Source organism: Rattus rattus, chromosome 14 (genome assembly GCF_011064425.1).
Source record: "Rattus rattus isolate New Zealand chromosome 14, Rrattus_CSIRO_v1, whole genome shotgun sequence".
NCBI classification, from domain to species: domain Eukaryota; kingdom Metazoa; phylum Chordata; class Mammalia; order Rodentia; family Muridae; genus Rattus; species Rattus rattus.
The window spans coordinates 63919098-63938297 of NC_046167.1; the positions used below are offsets into that span (position 1 = coordinate 63919098).

The following is a 19200-nucleotide window of genomic DNA, read 5'->3' on the forward strand; positions in this document are numbered from 1 at the left end:
GGTATATCGTTCTCACTTTAGGATCAGTAAGGATACAGGAAAGGGTTGTGAAATCTTCCACAAGAAAGAAAAGCTGCTGAAGTCTTCTGTGTGCAGAGGAGTCTCTGCAAGGTCACTGTATGAAGCTGTGAAGGGGAATCCTGATTAAAACCCCAAGATGATGTAGATAGCAGAGTCATGGGATGCCTGCTGTGATGGTTTGTGTATACTTGGCCCGGGGAGTACAACTCTTAAGAGGTGTAGCCTTGTTTGACTCAATCTCTGAACTTCACAGTAAGCCAGCCCCAACTAAGAGTTGCCTTGGTCATGGTGTCTCTTCACAGTAGAAAAACACTAAGACACCTGCCGAGGAGAGCCTGCTAACAGGCTATGGGCAGCCTAAGAAAGAGAAGTATGTTGTAGTCAACAAAGACAAAAGAGCATTTGGACACTGTGATGGTTTGTATTATGTTTGGCCAAGGGAGTGGCACTATTAGGAGGTGTGGTCTTGTTGAAGTGGGCGTGTCATTGTGGGTGTGGCTTTGTTACCCTAGTCCTAGCTGCCTGGAAGTGAGTATTCAGCTCCTCCAGCACCGTGCCTGCCTGGACGCTGTCATGCTCTCACCTTGACAATAATGGACTGATCCTCTGAAACTTCTAAACATGACTGAGGCGTCTAAAGCTGGACTAAACGAGTTTTGCGTTATGATATGGTCATGTCTATGTGCTGAGGGCGTGGAATGTGGCAGTAGGGAATTAGGTGGATCTGGAAGGGGAAAGGGTATTAATAAAATACAGTGTAATATTTTTTAATTGAAAAAAATGAGCAACCTAAGAAATTAAAACCTGAATATGTCACTTCATATTAGTTAGGGTGGAGGAGGCTGCAACACTATGACATGTCCCTAGGGATCCCACCAAGAGCCGTGCAGCTAGGGAGCTTGTCGGCTGGTATAGATAGATATGCTGAGAAGTAGCTGACAAACACGAAATACTGCCCCAAAAGCAGCAGTTCTCAGTGTGGTCCTCAACTGCAACCTAGAGCTGTAGGACTTAGTGTCCGTGGGAATCTGCTCATGACGCAGCACGTGCGGTGTCACCCCACATCTTCACGGTCAGATAGCAGGACCCAGCTCTGTAAGATGTACACAGACACTTGAGGGTCTCTGAAAGCTAATCTGTGATGATCGGTTAAAATGAACTCACGAACACACCGCAGGCCTCGTCTGTAAGTTGTATCTAGGGAAGATGAACCAAGGTGGGAAGACCTGTCCTACAGTGGGGTAGTCCCATCTTGTGCACAGGGGTCTGACAGTGAATGGAAGACAAACTGGCTTGCTCATCTGGCTACTCCCACCCCCACTCCTACCCCACCACCTACCTAACGTGTCTTCTCCTCCAGGATGGCCTCGTGACCTATAAACGGAAGCCCATCCCTCCTATGGATTTTTGTCAGTGTGAGGAGAAAAAGAACTAATCTGGCGATCCCCACGCCAGTACTGTTTTTAGTAACAAACTGGGAACAAGGATTCATATTCATAGGAAATGAGGGGGTTATATGTATTCCATGTAAATAAATTTAACTATAGAAATTGAACTCGGTGGGGTGTACTCATTATTCAAGGGTCTCCCAAAGCAAGCTACAAGCTAACACCTTACTTCTATAAAAGTATGTTTTATTGTTTTGTTTACTGTGTGCTAGAGTGTGAACCTATGACCTCATACACTGAAAACAACCCATCTGTGTATCACACGCATGCAATGTAAAGGCTGTCACATCTGGAGGAGAGGAAGGATGATCAGCACGTCATGGCAACTCTTACGAAGGACATTTAACTGGGACTGGCTTAGGGTTCAGAGGTTTAGTCCATTATTGTCATTGTGGGCATCATGGTGGTGGACAGGAAGACATGGTGCTAGAAACAGAACTGAGAGCTCTACATCTGGATCCAAAGGCAGCAGGAAAAGACTGAGCCATACTAGGCCGGGCTTGAACATCTGTGACCTCAAAGTCTACCTCCAGTGACACACTTCCTCCAACATGGCTGCACCTCCCAATAGTGCTGCTGCTCCCTGGTGACCAAGCATTCAGACACATGAGCCTATGGTGGCCAATTCTATTCAAATCTCCACAGTCAAGAAGGAGCCACAGTTCCGACTGGGCTGGCGAAATTTTATTCTAACATAGATACTAAGGAATCCATGAGTATTAAAATTATTTATGCCTTTGAATCCTTCCTGAAATATTCTGTCATATTTTTTTTAAAGATCTAAAGCAAATATTAAAACATGAAGTCTGGAAATGTCTTTTTTAAAAATACCCCAAGTAATTCTTTATTAAAGTGAAAACCAATAGTGATCACAATAATGCAGAGTCCCGTAAGGAGCTCTGAGAGTTAGAAGCTTTGTCTCAGAGCCTTCTGTATTGCAGAGCAGGTCTGGGACACCGAGCTCAATCATGGAGTGGTTCACCTGTTTCTTCTACCTTTCCTCAGCTGGATGTCAACATCCACACGGCACAAACACTCACCTCATTCTTTCCCTGGTACCCTCAGTGCACACGAACATCAGAAATGCTAGTCTAGGGGTAGAGGCAGCCCTAGCTCCAGGGGCCTTAATCTGTCAGCACGGATCCTCATAAACTTGAAATCTGGGGGCTGGAGAGATGGCTCAGTGGTTAAGAGCACTGACTGCTCTTCCAGGGGTCCTGAGTTCAAATCCCAGCAACCACATGGTGGCTCACAACCATCTGTAACGGGATCCAGTGCCACCTTCTGGTGTGAATGAAGACAGTGACAGTGTACTCATATAAATTAAATAAATAAATCTTTTCAAAACAAAACAAAACAAAACAAAACACTCGAAACCTAACTTGGAGCAAGGAACTAGGCTGCATGCAGAGCAGGGCATCTCCTAGAGATCTGTCCATCCAAACTTAGAGGTAAGGTCGGTCATCTAAATCAAAAATCACAAAATCAAAGCAGATGTTCCCTGATAGGTGATGTTGGGTTTAGGGGACTAGGACTGAAGCCAGGACTTTGCACAGCCCATTGGGCCTACTGCACTGTGAGCTGCAGGCCCGTGGTGGCCTGCCCCAGGGCCTGCTTCTGCTCCCTGAAGCAGGGGCTTCCAAGCTCACCACGGCTCTGGAGCTCACAGCTGAATCTGCACCCTCTCCTGACACATTTCTGGATAAAGTTTTGTGGCTTTAATTAAAACTTGAAGAAAAGTTCCCATTGCTATTTCTGATCTTATGGACTTGCCTACCCACGAGAGACAACTTTTATATTGACTGATGTTCTAAATTAAGGACCACTTAGCTCCCCCAGAGCTGGAGAGGAAGACCCTTCCTGAAGTAGTGCTGGCCTGGGTAGGAGGCCTGGGCAGCTCGTCACAGCTAAGACACCTGATTCCTGTTAACAGGAATGTTTCCACTCTAGCTAAGGCAAATGTGTTCAACAGTGCTTGCCTGAAAGATGCACGTAATGGAAACAACTGCCTGGATTCTTTTTTTAATTTAATTATGAATCATATCCAAACACGTTCTGGCAGCTTGAAAGAATTATTCTTGAAATGTTCAAAACCATAGTGATTAACCCACTGAATGATGCTTCATACAACAAGGACCTATTGTGTGCCTTCTCCTTGCCAAGCGCTAGCCACATTTGCAGCAGTACCTGGTCCTAGCTGGCCTCTGCCAGAGAAGAGCGCCTCTGGAGCCATCAGCACGTACTCCTCATCAGCCCACAAGGTCACCCGTAGGTCATGTCCTCCTGAGACAGAGAAACATCTCAGGGAACTTTCTCTCCATCTATGCCTCCTCTGGCCTGATGACAGACATCCAGGATGACAGACATCCAGGATATTCTGGGCCAGAGTGAACAGGGTAGAGTTACATTTCTCAGCAACAAAGAGTTCTTACGATGTTACCACAGTCCTCCAGAACACCAGGCAGCTTTGCTAGGCTGGGTATTATCTGTATAGATGGAATGGCTAAAGTTAGTCCCAAAATTAATTTGTTGAAATGCTAATCTCCAATACGAGTACTTTAAGATTGGATTTTCAGGTAATTAAGGTTAGAGGAACTCACGAGTACTGGGACCCAAGAGAAGATCAGTGCCCTGTAAGATACACCGAGAATTAGAGGTGTGGCTCTCAGCATCTGCCTAGCATGTTCTAACACCAAAGATCAAATAATATCAATTAATTAATTAAAAATAAATAAAAGGGCTGGAGAGATGGCTCAATGGTTAAGAGCACCAACTGCTCTTCCCGAGGTCCTGAGTTCAAATCCCAGCAACCACATGGTGGCTCACAACCATCTGTAATGAGATCTGATGCCCTCTTCTGATGTGTCTGAAGACAGCTACAGTGTACTCATAATAAATAAATAAATAAAAAGATACCCGATTGTGTTGGTTTGAGTAGGTATGGCCCCAATAAACTCATGTATCTGAATGCTTGGCCCGTAGGACAGGGGGCTGTGAGGAGCTCTGGCCTCGCTGGAGCGAGGAGGGCGTCACTGTAGGAGAGGGCTCTGAGGTCTCCTATGCGCATGCTACACCCAGTGTGGCACACAGTCCCCTTTTGCTGCCTGGGGATCAAGAGGTAGAGCTGTCAGCTCCTTCTCTAGCACCATGTCTGCCGCCATGATGAGAATGAACTAAACCCTGAGCCTGTACTTTAATGCAGTTTCATTACAGCTCCAGTTAGATGGCTTCCTTTCTAAGAGTTGCCGTGGCCATCATGTCTCTCGACAGCAACAAAACCCCAGCTAAGACAGACGCTAAGTAGCAGGGACTAGGGTATCGCTCTGATAGTCCTAACCATGTTTTTGTTTGGTTTATTTTGGACTTTGGGACTCTGTGTTAGGAAAGTGATGTGAATGCTTTAGGGATGCTAAATGGGCCATACTAGTAAGAGAATGGAAGATGGCGGTGCTGAGGGTGATTTGAACTGTAGGCCTGACTCAAGAGGCTTCAGAGGAGAAGAGGTTTAGTAACCTAGTGATTATTCCTGGGATATTTTGGTGTTCAAAAAATCAGACTGAGGCTAAATTGAAGAGTTTTGAATTAATTGCATTTGCAGACAAGATTTCAAATGAGCCTAGTTTGGACTGTGTCCTGTGGTTATTAATGCCATGCTTACAAAGATCTATAATGAAAGGGGGCACGAGGAAGAAAGGAACTAAAGCCTGTGCCCAAGGACATCAAAAGATTCAAGAAAAGTCAGAGGATAAATGGATTAAAGGCAGCAGTGCCCTCAGAGCACTGAAAAGAAATTAAAGAGCAGCTTAGATCCAGGTATGGTGGGACATACCTTTAATCCCAGCACTTAGGAGACAGAGGCATGCAGATCTCTGAGTTCAAGGACAGCCTGATCTAGAGAGCAAGTTCCAGGACGGCCAAGCTCAGGCAGTGAAGGAAACCATAGAAAATAGAAAGCTGGTAAAGTTGTAATTGAATGAGGGGACCATGTTCCAGCCCCAGCAAGGCAGAATTCGGCAGCCTCAGCCACATGGTTCTGGCTTTAGAACCAACGATGGATTTTCCCTCCATGTCTGAGGAAGACTGTGGCTAGGAATGTACCAGGGGTGTCCCTGCATGGCATCCCAGAGAGGCCACTGCATGAAGGGGTCATGGGATTTCCAGCCATGTCTAAGGGAAGCTGGTGAGGCTAGGCGTGTGGCAAGAGTGTTTCTGCAAGGCCACTGTGAGAAGATGTGACGATGAAGCCTGAGTTCCCTTGGAGACCCAAGATGTTGGAGATGCCAGAGCCCTGGGATACTTGCCCAGGAGAGCTGCTAACAGGGAGTAGAACCAGCCCAGGAGAAAGAAATATGCTGTAGTCAAAAAAGCTGAAAAAGGATTTGCCGTTAAGATGTGAAAAGGCAGGAGTTTAGGGTTTGGCTAGCTGGTCTCCGGCTCGCTTTGATCCAGTATTTCCTTACACACTCCATTTCCTCCATTTTGGGGAAACACACACACACACACACACACACACACACACACACACACACACACACCCTATGCCATTAGATGTTGGAAGGATGTGATCTGTTGTTTGATTTTAATTTTATAGGGGATCACAGCTAAGAGAGTACATGAATCTCAGAAGTCTTTAAACTTTGGACTTTTAAACATTGTTGAGCCTGTGATAGACCATGGGGACTTTTGAAGTTGGAGTAAATGCACTTTACATTATGTTATGGTTTACAAGTCTATGGGAACCGGGGAGTAGAATGTGGTGGTTTGAATAGGAATGGCCTCCATGACTCATGTGTTTGAATGCTTGGCCCATAGGGAGTGGCACTAGTAGGAAGTGTGGCCTTGTTGGAGGAAGTCTATCATTGTGGGGCAGGTCTTGAGGTGTCAAATGTTCAAGCCAAGCCTAGTGTGGTACATCTTCTCCTTCTGCTGTTTGCAGAACAAGATGTAGCACTCTCAACAGTGCCTGCTGCACGCTTCCCGCCATGATGATAATGGTCCAAACCTCTGAACGGTAAGCCAGCCTCAATTAAATGTTCTCCTTTCTAAGAGTTGTGTGGTCGTGGTGTCTCCTCACAGCAGTAGAACCCTAAGACCCTGATATTGGCCACATGAAAAAACACAAAGGGCTCTCTACGGGCCAAGGAGAAAGCCATCTCCTGACACGAAGCCTGCTGCATATCAGTGTCAGAGCCGTGACGGACGCCTGCCTCGAGTCCCTCTGTATCAAATTCTCAATCCTTTCGGGGGTCGCATGCCAGAAATCCTGCACACTAGGTATCTGCAATGCGATTCTAACAGTAGTAAAATTATAACTATAAAGTAGCAATGAATACAGTGTTATGGCTGGGAGTCACCACGACATAAAGAACTGTATTAAAGGGGCACGGCATTAGCAAGTTTGCTCTATCTGGTACTTGGCAAATTGCTGGTACAAGGCTTCTACTTTGTCCCACAGGAGCTGAAGCAGGCCCTGTAAACACAGTGTTCTTAGTAAAAACCCATGGCTTCTCTCTATTAGTGGGTTAAACTGGCAAGAAGCAGACTCTTGAGAAAGAAAGGGTAGACCTCCAACCTGCGCTACCTACCAGGAGTTAAAAAGCTAACTTTGGTGATCCTGAGCACATCCTGGGGCAGCTGTTTCTCTGCAGAACTGTCCTTCCTCATGCTCTCATAGCCTTTCCGGGTGGGGACATCCACTGAGGACAAGGAACAGAGTGACAGGTGAGAAGAAGTAAGGCTGGGAAAGCAGGAGACACAGAAAGGGAGAGCCAAGAGATGGAGGCGAGGCAGGCCACAGGAGGCAGTGGCACACCGAGGATGGGACACTCAACCTGGTGACCTGGTGCTCTGCAAACTGCACTGTACCTGCCAGAGGGAAACACCAGCTGCCCTTCCCCCGCCCTCCCCGCTTGCACTCAGGAGGGAGACAGTTCCTCAGGAGACAAGATGGAACCTTCCAGTGTCTTCACCCCCAAGGTGTTCACTTATAAATCTGGATGCTATTCCTCACAACACCAGCTCAGCCAGAGAAGTCATTGGGATACGGGTGGTCCTCCGCACCCATGCCCTCCATGTCTGAAGGTGGAGAACAGGTTGGTCTGTGACAGCTCCATCTGTACCAAACATGTTCTCAAAGTGTTTCTCACAGCGTTTCTAAACAATCCACACTAACTATGAACGTGCACTCACACTGTGGGAAACCTAAGTAACATGAAGATTCCTGACAGTGCTTGGGGGATAGATAGCAAAGGTTATATACAGCATGCACCTAGGGATTTTGGTCTCTACGGAGAAAAGTTCCTGGAACTAAATTGGTCCCTTATGTCTGATAAAGACAATCACCCTTTAAAATGCCTTTTCTATTTTTTTCAACCTCTTTGGTTTATCTGAGGAGCCTCAGGCATGCAAACCACTCATTCCACCAATGACTCCAGCTCCAGTCCCTCAGAGACTTAACACTGGGGAGAAAACTGATGGCATCTGAGAAGTCAGCCACAGCGATGCTGACTGTGGCCGCAGTGACATATACTCTCCACAGATAGAAAAGGACCACATTATAAGTCATTTCTTTTTTAACCCACAACATTTTTTTTTCTGGCTTAGTCAAGTAGTTGCCTAGCATGTTTAAGAACCCGGGTAGATCCTGAACACCATTAAATAACAAAACACTTTTCAAAATTCTGTATAACTTCATTTTTAATTGTATTAAATTATTTTTTAGTTTTTCAACTAGAACTCAGAATTAAAGGAAGAGGCAAAATAATGTCCCCTCAGGCATGATCATGGCAGTCACATTCGCTGTAGGTCTAACCCCCTGGACTGTTTGTTCCCCAGACCCCTCTGTCAGCAGCCTGGAACTCCCCAGCTCACCTCGCCTCTCTGCAATCTGCAGGTGACCTGTGGACAGGTACTGCTCCATGTCCTGCTGGAAAGCTTCCTCGAAGAACTTCTGCCGCTCCTTCAGCTTCAGCTGCTGGGTGTGCTCCATTTCCAGGACCTTCTGTGCGTGTTCTGTATCGAGTTCAGCTGAAGAAGCAGAGTAGTGGTGGTGAGAGCCCCAGCGGGGACTGGGCAGAAGGTGACACAGATTCTGCCATAGAAGATGGCAGCATCCCCCGCACCCTGCCATGCTGAGCGCTTGCCCCCGGTGCCATCTCTGCTGGGACCTCCTACCATTCAGCAATGCTCGTCATCTCACAGCAAGGAGTGACTTGTCAGTCACTGACAACTTCTCGGTGACATCCACCTTGTCCCACCCCGACTGTTTCTACCAAACTGTCATTAAAACAACAATTATCTCTATGTCTGTGTCTCTGCATAGCCACACAGACAAGACGGTGACAACTGGAGTTAGTCACGTAGGCAGTTTCGAGCCACTGGTGTAGGTGCTGGGAACTGAAATCCCGCTCTGACGGAGCAGCCAGTGGTCAGCTACAGAGCCGTCTCTGCAGTGCGTGCTGTCTTTTCAGGCTGACTTATGAAAATGATAAAACAGGTAAAGACTTGAGTTCCTCCAGGAACGTTCCTGTATTTCATTCTTTTTAATATCTTGTCAACTACTTCTGGGAAGATAGGAAACCCTCAACAAATGCAGTAAGAACACATATGTCATTTGGCCTGAAAAGGGAAGGAAATGTGGACACGTGTTCCACCATGATTATATATTTTTATATATATTATATAAGAACATTATATTAAGTAGATAGCAAGTCTCAGGAGGACTTACTTGTGACTAAACTACAATATGGTACCTGAGGTAGACAACGTCGCACACAGGTAGAATGACGGACGGTGGGAAGGAAGGGAAAGGAGTCCTATTAATGGGCACAAAGTTCCAAGTTTTAAAAATAAGGTTATCAAGGTGGGGGAGGCAGCTCAGTGGGCCGAGGGCTTTACAGAAGCATGAAGACCTGAGGCTTGATCTCACCGCCCGTGTAAGAGGCTGGGCACGGAGGTAGAGCATTATTAGCTCTGGCACCACCAAGGATGGAGACTTAGGTCCCTGGACTCAGCCACTGCCCGCCTATCTAAAGCACCAAGCTTAAATCTCAGAAGGAAAGTCAGGGGATGATGGTGCCACTCCATGACTTTTAAATGCATTTTATACAGTAAGAAACTTGGGAGAAGAAGCATGTAGCCAGCCTTGAGAAATGGCTCAGCAATTAAGGGCCTATGTTCTTCTAGAGGACCAGAATTCAATCCCTGGCACCCACAAAGAGCACCCTATAGCTCTCTGTAACTCCAGCTCAGGGGATCTGACCCCTTTGCCCTCTGTGGACACTGGTACTTACATGCACAGAGACAATGTACACATAAGTCAAAGTTATGTAATTAAACAATTTTAACAGAACAAACAGCACATGGTACAAAGGTTCTTAGGCCTGTCTTTGCTCTCAGCGCTCCTCCAACCCCTTCACCATTAGATCCTGAGCATACTGTCCTCTATGAATGGCAGGCCTAACACTCAGGCACGGAGGGAGGGTGGTGGTTTGGTTTGGTTTTGTATCTCATACCAAGTATATAATGTCTAGTGCTTAGAATTGTCCGGGCTTCCTTGTTCTATAATCTAAATACCGGCTAGGAGTACAAACCAATGTTAGCTACAACAACAGAGACAGGACAGTAACCATCTCTGGACAGATGACTCTAGGGTCCTCTCCATGGTGAGGTAAAAGCACGCATCTCTAAGGGGGTGGTTAGGAGTCGGGAGTGGCAGGCATACATGAACCGTCAGCAGTACAACTCTGGACATTAACTCACAGCCAACACTAACAGGAACACACTGCCAGCACAGAATGGGCATGTCTGGAATCCTAGCTCTTGAAAGGTGGAGGCAGAGGGATGGGGACTCCCAGGCTATAGGAGTCATTCATTCATTCATTCATTCATTCATTCATTCATTGATCCTTCTCTCCCCTCCCCCTTCACAAACAAAGACAGATAGACATTAGCAAGAAACAGAACCAAGTACAGCACTAAATCGTTCTCTTGGCCTCCTCGGCTGTCTGAACTCAGCACCCTCCAGTGCTCTCAATAGACCTGCAGAGTTGTGTACTCAGGAAAGCCTGCAGCAAGAGGACACTTACTGATTTGTTTGGCTTTGACAGTCCATGAATCTGTTGAATGCCTGACAATTGCCAAGCACATTAGTGTAATTCAACTCTAAAACACATTAGCATGCTTCAAACACTTCATAGCTCAGGTAAACTGGTTTAAAAGAAGCAATTCCAAAATTAGCCATTCAAAACAAAAGATCAATTTAGAAATTATCAAAAGGGTTTTTGTTTAGAGAGAGAACGTCATACTGTACAGACCCAAGACCATCTGTAAAGGAATGAAGGTGCTCCATTTTCTCAGGACTCCTAGAATGACCCCAAGGGTCTGAATTGCTAGCAGCATGGATTTCCATCTGAATTCCTTATGTTAAGGAAATCTAACCATGTCTCAAATCCTCCAGAGGTGGGGTGAGGAGAGTTTGGGTTATGGAACTAAAAATGACAATTAAAACAAAACACGACTGCTGAGCTGTCAGGGAGACAAGAGCCACCCTGTCACCATCCACAGAGCTGTGCCAAGAAGCAACACGCAGGACGGATGGACCTGAAAGAAAACCCAACTAAAGAGCATCTCACCCCGCTTTTCTCAATGCAGGGTCTTGGTCAGAGCCCTCCCTTGAGAAAAAGTGACTCTGGCTGGCTGTTGTTTGGGGGAAGAAGACAGGTCAGCCCAGAGACTTAAACCTGCAGCTTTGTCCAACCTTTAGACATGCGACATGATATTGTCACCTATAAAATTCAAGCCTGACAGCCATGTCATCGGATTACCCCTTCGCCCCAAACCCTCCCCAAACTTACAAAGTTCTAAGCAAGTTTTGTGTTAGGTTGCATTTATAGCTGCCTGGGGCACATGTGGCCTACCTTGGGCAGATTCACCACACTCAACAGGGTTTCAGAAAATGGTCCTAAGATCAAAAAGAACAACTTCAGAAAAAGACAGAGTGGTTTTTCCACAAGTCTGAAGTGGCCCCCTAGCTGCATTAGCAAGCCACACCCACATCTTCCCTTGGGGCCTTAGCACCATCATTCATCCATCTCAGGACAGTCACTCATAACACACAGACTCGCTTATCACCTCAGGGGCTACAACCAACCATACTCGGCACAAATGAGACAGATGGATGTGAAATTTACAAAAACTAACCCAGCACGCTCACTTCAGGAGCAGCCTTACCCCATTCTGCAATCCAGCACCTTTGATAGCCCCTGGGACAAAGACAGAAGGTCCCAAAGCAGCTACAGGACAGGGAATGAAACACTTCATCTAGACCATAAAAGAAAACTCATACACACCGGATTAAACGTGTGCTAAGAAAAATGTCAGGAGTGTCTCACCTGAGATAAGTAAGACCAAGGGTTACTTTTTTTGAACAGGGCTTCTCTGTGTAGCCCTGGCTATTCTGGAACTCACTCTGGCCTTGAATTAAGAGATCAGCCTGCCTCTGCCTCTTGAGTGGTGCAATCAAGACAAGCGGCTACCATCCAGCTTAAGAATTACTTTTTTAAAATGTCTACTAACTACAATCTAATGTTATGATCCTTTGTCGGGTGTTACACAGTTCAGAAAACTAATTATGTATCAGGGTCATGGAGAACGGAGAAACCTTTGAATTCTTACACACAAATCCTTCCAAAACTGTTTTTTGGATTAAAAAAGTCAACAACCAAATAGCTTTCAGATTACAGGACTGTTAAAATGTGAGGACAGCTAATGTCCTCGTGTTCTCTGCATTTCCTTAATGGTTTCTAGCTGTATCAGCGGTGTTCGTGTAAAGTGGACTTTTTTTTTTTCAACAACAAAAGGCATAAATAGGGGGCTGGAGAGATGGCTCAGTGGTTAAGAGCACTGGCTGTTTTTCTGGAGAGCCTGAGTTCAATTTCCAGCAACCCATGGTGGCTCACAACCATCTGTAATGAGATCTGATGCCCTCTTCTGGTGTGTCTGAAGACAACTACAGTGTACTTATTATATATAATAATAAATCTTTTTTTAAAAAAGGCATAAATAATAAGAAATGGTGATATAGTTCCATGAAAGAACACCCACTCACTATGGTGAGTCCCAGATCTGACTTCTATGCAGTGGGAGGAGCCCAAGTCACAAGGCGAAGTCCCCTAGACACTGATTTTACTCTTGGGGATATACTGGCTTTCCCTCCTTCTATTCATAAAATTGTGACATTCAGCTTTTAATGGTTTTCTCTTTGAAATAATTTTAGATTCATAGCATGCTGGCAAAAACTGAGTGATATGGACTCTAGCAGAGTAACACTGAGCATACTCGTGGACTAGATTAAGGGTCCAATGCCACAGGACAGACAGACAGACAGACAGACAGACAGACATAGACCTTGGGCTGTTTCCTAATGCTCAAATGCCACACAATTATGACATGATATCAAAGCCAAGAACCTGACAGCACAACATACAGAGCTTGTTCAGATCCCCACTGTACACTGGACTGTGTGTGTGTGTGTGTGTGTGTGTGTGTGTGTGTGCGCGCGCGCACACGCATGCACATCCTACGATTCCATGAGCTGCTCTCTAGAATCAGTCACCCCTGCCTAAGTACTGAACTGTTGGTCTCGAAATCAGTGCTTCTATTGTCTTACCACTGCTACAGCGACAGTCCCACAAGGCTTCTCTCACTCAGCCCACCATACGGGGCTCATCTTCCATGAGCTGAAAACATGCTCCTTCTATTTCTGGGGGAATTAATTCATGGTAATTGGTGTCCCCAGGATGGATGGGTAGGCTATTATGAATAAAGCTACTACAAACATTCGTACAAGTTCCTACGTGAAAACAAGTGATTTCTAAGACAAACGTCCAAAAGTACATCTTCTGGTTGAATGGCATGGAACAGCCAAAACGTCCTGCAGAGAGGCCACGCCATTGTACGCAGACGGTGCGTGAGTGATGGGAATGGATGAGAGAAGCTGTTTCCCTCACAGCTGCTCACTGGGGTCAGAGTCCTCCTCTCCTTTCCTTCTCCGTGGTTTCTGTCTGTACCAAGTCCCAGCCTCATTGTAAGTGTCTTCAGCAGCTGTTGCTTTTGATGTTTCTAATTTATAAAGGTCCTTGACTGTACCATGGCCCTAATTACCTCTTGTCATATCTGGCCTTATTAAACATATTTAACTGTACTAACACTTTGTCCAGACACTGAAGACTTCTAAGGTGAGAAGACAGACAAGCTGCTACTCGGGTTGGAACCATCTCCTCCATGGTTTACTATCTAATTACAGCTGCACTTCCTTCCACAGTCAGGTGCTCACTCATTCCTAGTTTCTCCTGCTTCCCTGCCCCTAACACAAGACACAAATACAAATTACTCTATAAAAGACATTAAAACAAACAAACAAACAAAAACCAACTTCCTGGCATTAAGATATTACATGCACTTTAAAAAACATCAAGTTCCAAACCTTGCATATCAATAGCATTTAAAAGTTGTATTTGGTATCTGGGAAAGAACAATCTAGAATGCTGAAATTAATGCCTTTATTTTATTTATTGATCTTTTATGATGCTGGGAAGAACCACAGGCACTAACACATACCAACCAGGCAAGCTCTATCAATAAGCTACACCCCAGCGCACATGAACACACTCTCAAAAAGAAAGTTACATGACTTCTTATGAAGTCTTGCCCTACTTGGAAAACACACATAAAGGGATAGCCTTGTACACACAGGTGCATGCGCGTGTGTGCGAGTGCACACACACACACACACACACACACACACAACCTCTAGTACCAAGTTTTGTGCATGCAGCTGTGAAAGGAAGATCCTTACCTACCATGCATTAGTCAAGAATGAGGCCAGTTCTAGAAGTCAGAGTAAGTAATGTTTCTAACACCACAAAGAACGCACAGCAGTTCCACAGTTGTTCACCAAATGTAGTGACTATGAGCGACTCCTGGAAATGCAGTTTCCCAAACTCAGGCCACAGGAATACTATTCTGGTGTCTGCACTTGTGGAACACTTATTACATTTCTATAAATTAATTATTCTGAATGAAATGGCTATTGTCTTGGTTTTTACAAAAGTACACACCACAGGAACACAGTGCAGAGGCAAGGTCTACTGGATGGTTGGAAAGCCTCTGAAGTCTGCTCTGTCCTGGGCATGTGGTCACACAGAGGGAGGAGCTCTTGGTCTGCACACGGCACTCCCTCTTCAAATCCCATCATCAGGAGGGCACTGGCTGAGTGGCCATCAAATCCAGTACTACTGACAGTCTTTACTTACTTTTGATTGGGAAGAAAAAAATTAATCCCAAATTCTGTGTGGTTTTTAGTAAAATTCTATGAATAGTACTTCACCATGAAAGGATTTGGGATCTTTGAAATTAGAGCATGGCACTTAAAATTAGGTGTTTTTACATTCATTTTCCTGGCTGTTTTAGTTTAAATAACTAACAAGAACAGAGAGCAGCTCAGGAGTACACGTAAGCACCATCCTTCCCTCACTCCCCACAAAGGATCCAAAAGATCCTTAGGAAGATCTACTCTGAAGAGTAGGTGAGAGAGGCACTCGCTCAGTGTGGAGACCTCATGTGTTATTAACCTGCTCAACACGATACCAGGAGGTTAACAGAAGGGCTTGGTGGTTTGCAATGAGGTCGGTAGCATCACAATGCTGGACTTGCTGCAGGAGAATGTTTAACAGTAAAATGTTAAAAAGGGAAAAGCCTGCAGTGGCCACCAGCAGCACCCATGTTCACTCTCGCTGAGAAGGGGGCACTCTCCACCCCTCAGGGTGCATAACCACGCACTACGCCACAGGTGGTGGCACCATACATATGAACTGGGTTCTCATCTTCCCCATTCTCAGAAACAATGGAAATGGTCCAAACCATTTCAACTTGGAAATTCATGTCATAAAATTAAGACCAGTAGGCAAAACTGTAATAAAGCTAAGTTTTCAAAAGGAAAAGTACACATACACGCACCCTGAGAGATGTGCCAACAGATGGCACAGAGACATAAGCGTGTTGCTCTCACAGCACTAACAGTGTGCAACCCCGCAACGAGGCGAGAGGCTCGGTCACGGTCACAAGAAGTTAAGTGATCAAAGCACCATCAGCTGAAACCAGCCCATGGGCCATGTTTTCTTCCACACTGTGCTGGCTAGTTTTTCGTCAACTTGACACAAACTAGAGTCATTTGGGAATAGGAAGCCTTAAGTGAGAAGATGCCTTCATTAGATTGGCCAACAGGCAAGTCTGTGGGTCATTTTTTTTTTTTTTCATTTTTTTTTGATTGATGTGGGAGAGACTAGCCTGTGGGAGGTGTCATTCCTGGGCAAGTGACTCTGGGTTATGTAAGAAAGGCTGAGTACGCCATGAGAGCAACTCCAGAAGCAGCCTGTCTCCACAGCCTCTGCTTCAGCTCTTACCTCCAGGTTCCAGCCTTGAGTTCCTAACCGGACTTGCCTAAAAGATAAGTCTTTTCCTCCCCAAGCTGCTTTTGGTCATGGTATTTACCACAGACACAGACAAACACACAGAGACAGACAGAGACACACACATACACATCACGATGGACAGCACCCTGTGAAAATAAACCTTTCCTCCCAATCTTGTTTAAGTGTTTTGGTTATAACAACACAAGAGTAACATAATGTATTATGTAAGTTCCTTGATATTCCAGTATGTCTTCCCATACAGTGACTTATCTGCAGCACATATGGACCTCTGCTTGTTCTGGCGTGCTTTCTCTTGGTCTCACTAGGCAGCAATGGCTAGCCTGGAACCTGGTATGTAAGCCATGTTGGCCTCAACTTGTCCCAGTCCTGACTCAGGCCAGGAGTCTAAGGTTACAGGGGCCACCACAGCATCAGCTTCACACAGCCTTGTTTTATAGATTTCCTTACTGATTTTGTAATAAGTATGGTCTAACCTCCTGCAATGTTATTAAATAGCTTTAAAATGAAAGAACCAAGTAGGCACAGACTCCATGAGTAATTCCAGGGAGCCTTATGGAAGAGACATCATCAAACCAACTAACATGTGCTGGTCTGTTGTTCTTGTTCTTGTTGTTGCTCTGGTGTGTATGTGTCATGAGCTCATGAGACTCAGGTCGTAAAGGTGCCTTACTGAAGCAGACATGTGAGAGTCTATGAATGTGAGCACAGAGGGTGGACGAGGCTCTCCTTGCTCCGCTTTGCTCGTCTTCACTGACCGTGCTCTTGTACTGGTTCTCCTTACACCGCATTGCTCACCCTTGCTCGCTGACTTTATAGCAGTCACTTGCCAGGGAACGTCCCGTGATATCCAGCGGCTTCTCGCCGCTTCCACAGACTCTCACCAACCCGCTGGAGTCCTGGGATCTATTCCGGATGGAGTTGTCACTGCTGATTCGTATCTGGTGTTTGCTATGGAACTGAACTGCCGCTGTCCTGACAACGAAGACTGAAATCACCCCTAAAGAGCTACTTCTAACGGGTCCACTCCCCTGTGTCCTAATAACTTTTCTTTTCCATACCTCTGATGTGTGGTGGGCTAGAAGGGAGGTTGAAGCATTTAAGAACCCATATTAAAATAGGTTTTAAGAAATCTAAGCCTACAGACAACTGAGAGAAGCCATCTGTGAAGGCCATGCCAGCGGTGAGCTCCTGGGCAGATGTCTACTGTCCTGGATGGCTGCAGGGTGCACTCTGGAGCGGCACAGCCACGGCTTCCTGATGCCGACAGCCTTTCCTGCACCATTACATATCCCAATGACTCCAGGACTATTGGTCAAGTTTCCTGCAGCCAACATGAGGATGAACTTTCATGAATTAATGCTGTTTAGAAGAATTAATGACTTTATAAAATTCCTGATTTGATTCAAATAATTTTTTTTTTAAAGATTTTTATTTATTTTACGTATGTGAGTACACTGTAGAGTGAGTACACTGTAGCTGTCTTCAGACACACCAGAAGAAGGTTTCGGATACCATTACAGATGGTTGTGAGCCACCATGTGGTTGCCAAGAATTGAACTCAGGACCTCTGGAAGAGCAGTCGGAGCTCTTAACCACTGAGCCATCTCTCCAGCCCGATTCAAATAATTTTAGGAAAAAAGTTTAAGAAGATGGTTTTAGTTGTTTTAGAAAGATGTAATAAAGTTAGAATCAATAATGAGGACTTAGGTGTGCAACATGATACAGCAAGGCTATATAAAACTGTTGCTTTGAACTTATAATGAGCTTATAAAGTGAAATACTCCTTTGAGCTTACAATTGACATCCTTCAGTAATTCCCCTTTTGTGTAAAAATGTACCTGTGAAATAATTTTATAAAGATCTTTTATCTAAGAAGGTATAAAAAGGCTAAAAGAAAAAAATGAAGTGTGGCTGTTGGAGCTCTGCTCCATCTACCAAATGTACATATGTCTGTCTGTCTATATGTATGTATGTCTATATGTATGTATGTCCATACATACATATGTAGGGGTGTGTGTGTGTGTGTGTGGTGTGTGTATGTGTATGCATGCACTTGTGAATTTGATGAAACAGGTAGTCAGGCCAATGTGTGGGGGTGGGCAGAGAGAGACAGACAGAGACAGAGAGGGACCCTGACTTTTTTCCTTTCTTTCTTTTCTCTTCTCTCTGGCTCATGAAGAGTTAATGAATGCCAAGCCTCTTGCCTGGCCAGAAGCCTGGAGCTTTTGGCCCCAGAAGAAGAATAGCAAGAATGAGTTAAACTGGCTGGCTTCTGGTCCCTGTCACCAATGTTTGCTGCACCTCTAGTCACTTATTTCTAGGTGACACCTGGGCTTTATGTCAATCAGTTTGCCATGCTAAGGGAGGCACAGTGCAGCTTTGGAGGGGACTGGGGCAGGAAGGGAGACCACACTGTGAACAAGATGAGTATGAAATGTCAGAGATCACTGCTCATTTCAGTGTTGTTCTGAGACAACCTCTCCCTGTGCATTTCTGCTTCCACCTGGTTCCTCCATTACAGAATGGACAGTGAGGACTTCTATGAGGATAGCTTAGAAATGAACTACCAGTCAGGAACTATCACCAAAACACAGCTCCCCCAGCAGTAAACGTACCGCATGCTGCCAACTACCCATGGCTCTCTAAGCACGTGATATCCAGGGCTGGAACCTCGGTCAGCACTCAGCTCACCCTCTGTGATAGGCTCACCACCCACTGGAGTCACAGAACCACTCACTGCACTACCTGCTTGCCTTTCCTTCATTCCAACCAACGCACCATTCTTCTTTCAGGGCAGAGGCTCTTTCAGTGCGGTCTCACTGGTGCCTGTTGGAGTTGGAGCTTAGCAAACATCTAAGGTATATATATATATATGTTTGTGACAATCACAAAATGGGAGCTGCATACTAATGGCCTCTGCGGGAGCAAGGGCACACTAGTCACGCAGGTGAGTGGTTGAAGGCCTTCAGGCAGTCGGCCTGTCAGCAAGGTTGCCAGAGATGGTCATTGCAGGTCGGATGTTCAGGAACAATGATGCACAAGTGCAACTGCAGCTTAAGAACCAGCAGGGCAGCTGGCAGGAAGCACCAGAGTGCACTCCAAGGGCTAAGAACAAAATGCAAACCATCAAGGCTAAACTAGGAGTAGGAAGTGGCTACTGGCTTTCCAGAAAATGGACAATGGTATCAGTGACCCATGTGATCAGTGCGGTATCCAGAACAGGCAACGGCCAGTGGTAT

At 45.5% G+C, this 19200-nt stretch overlaps 1 protein-coding gene across 1 annotated transcript in view; it reads right to left on the reverse strand.

Moving 5' to 3' along the window:
- Dtnbp1 (dystrobrevin binding protein 1) overlaps positions 1-19200 on the reverse strand; it is a 191633-nt gene that overhangs the window by 5498 nt on the left and 166935 nt on the right. The window contains 1 exon segment of the mRNA XM_032884248.1: positions 8340-8495. Coding sequence (XP_032740139.1) covers positions 8340-8495 — 156 coding nt within the window.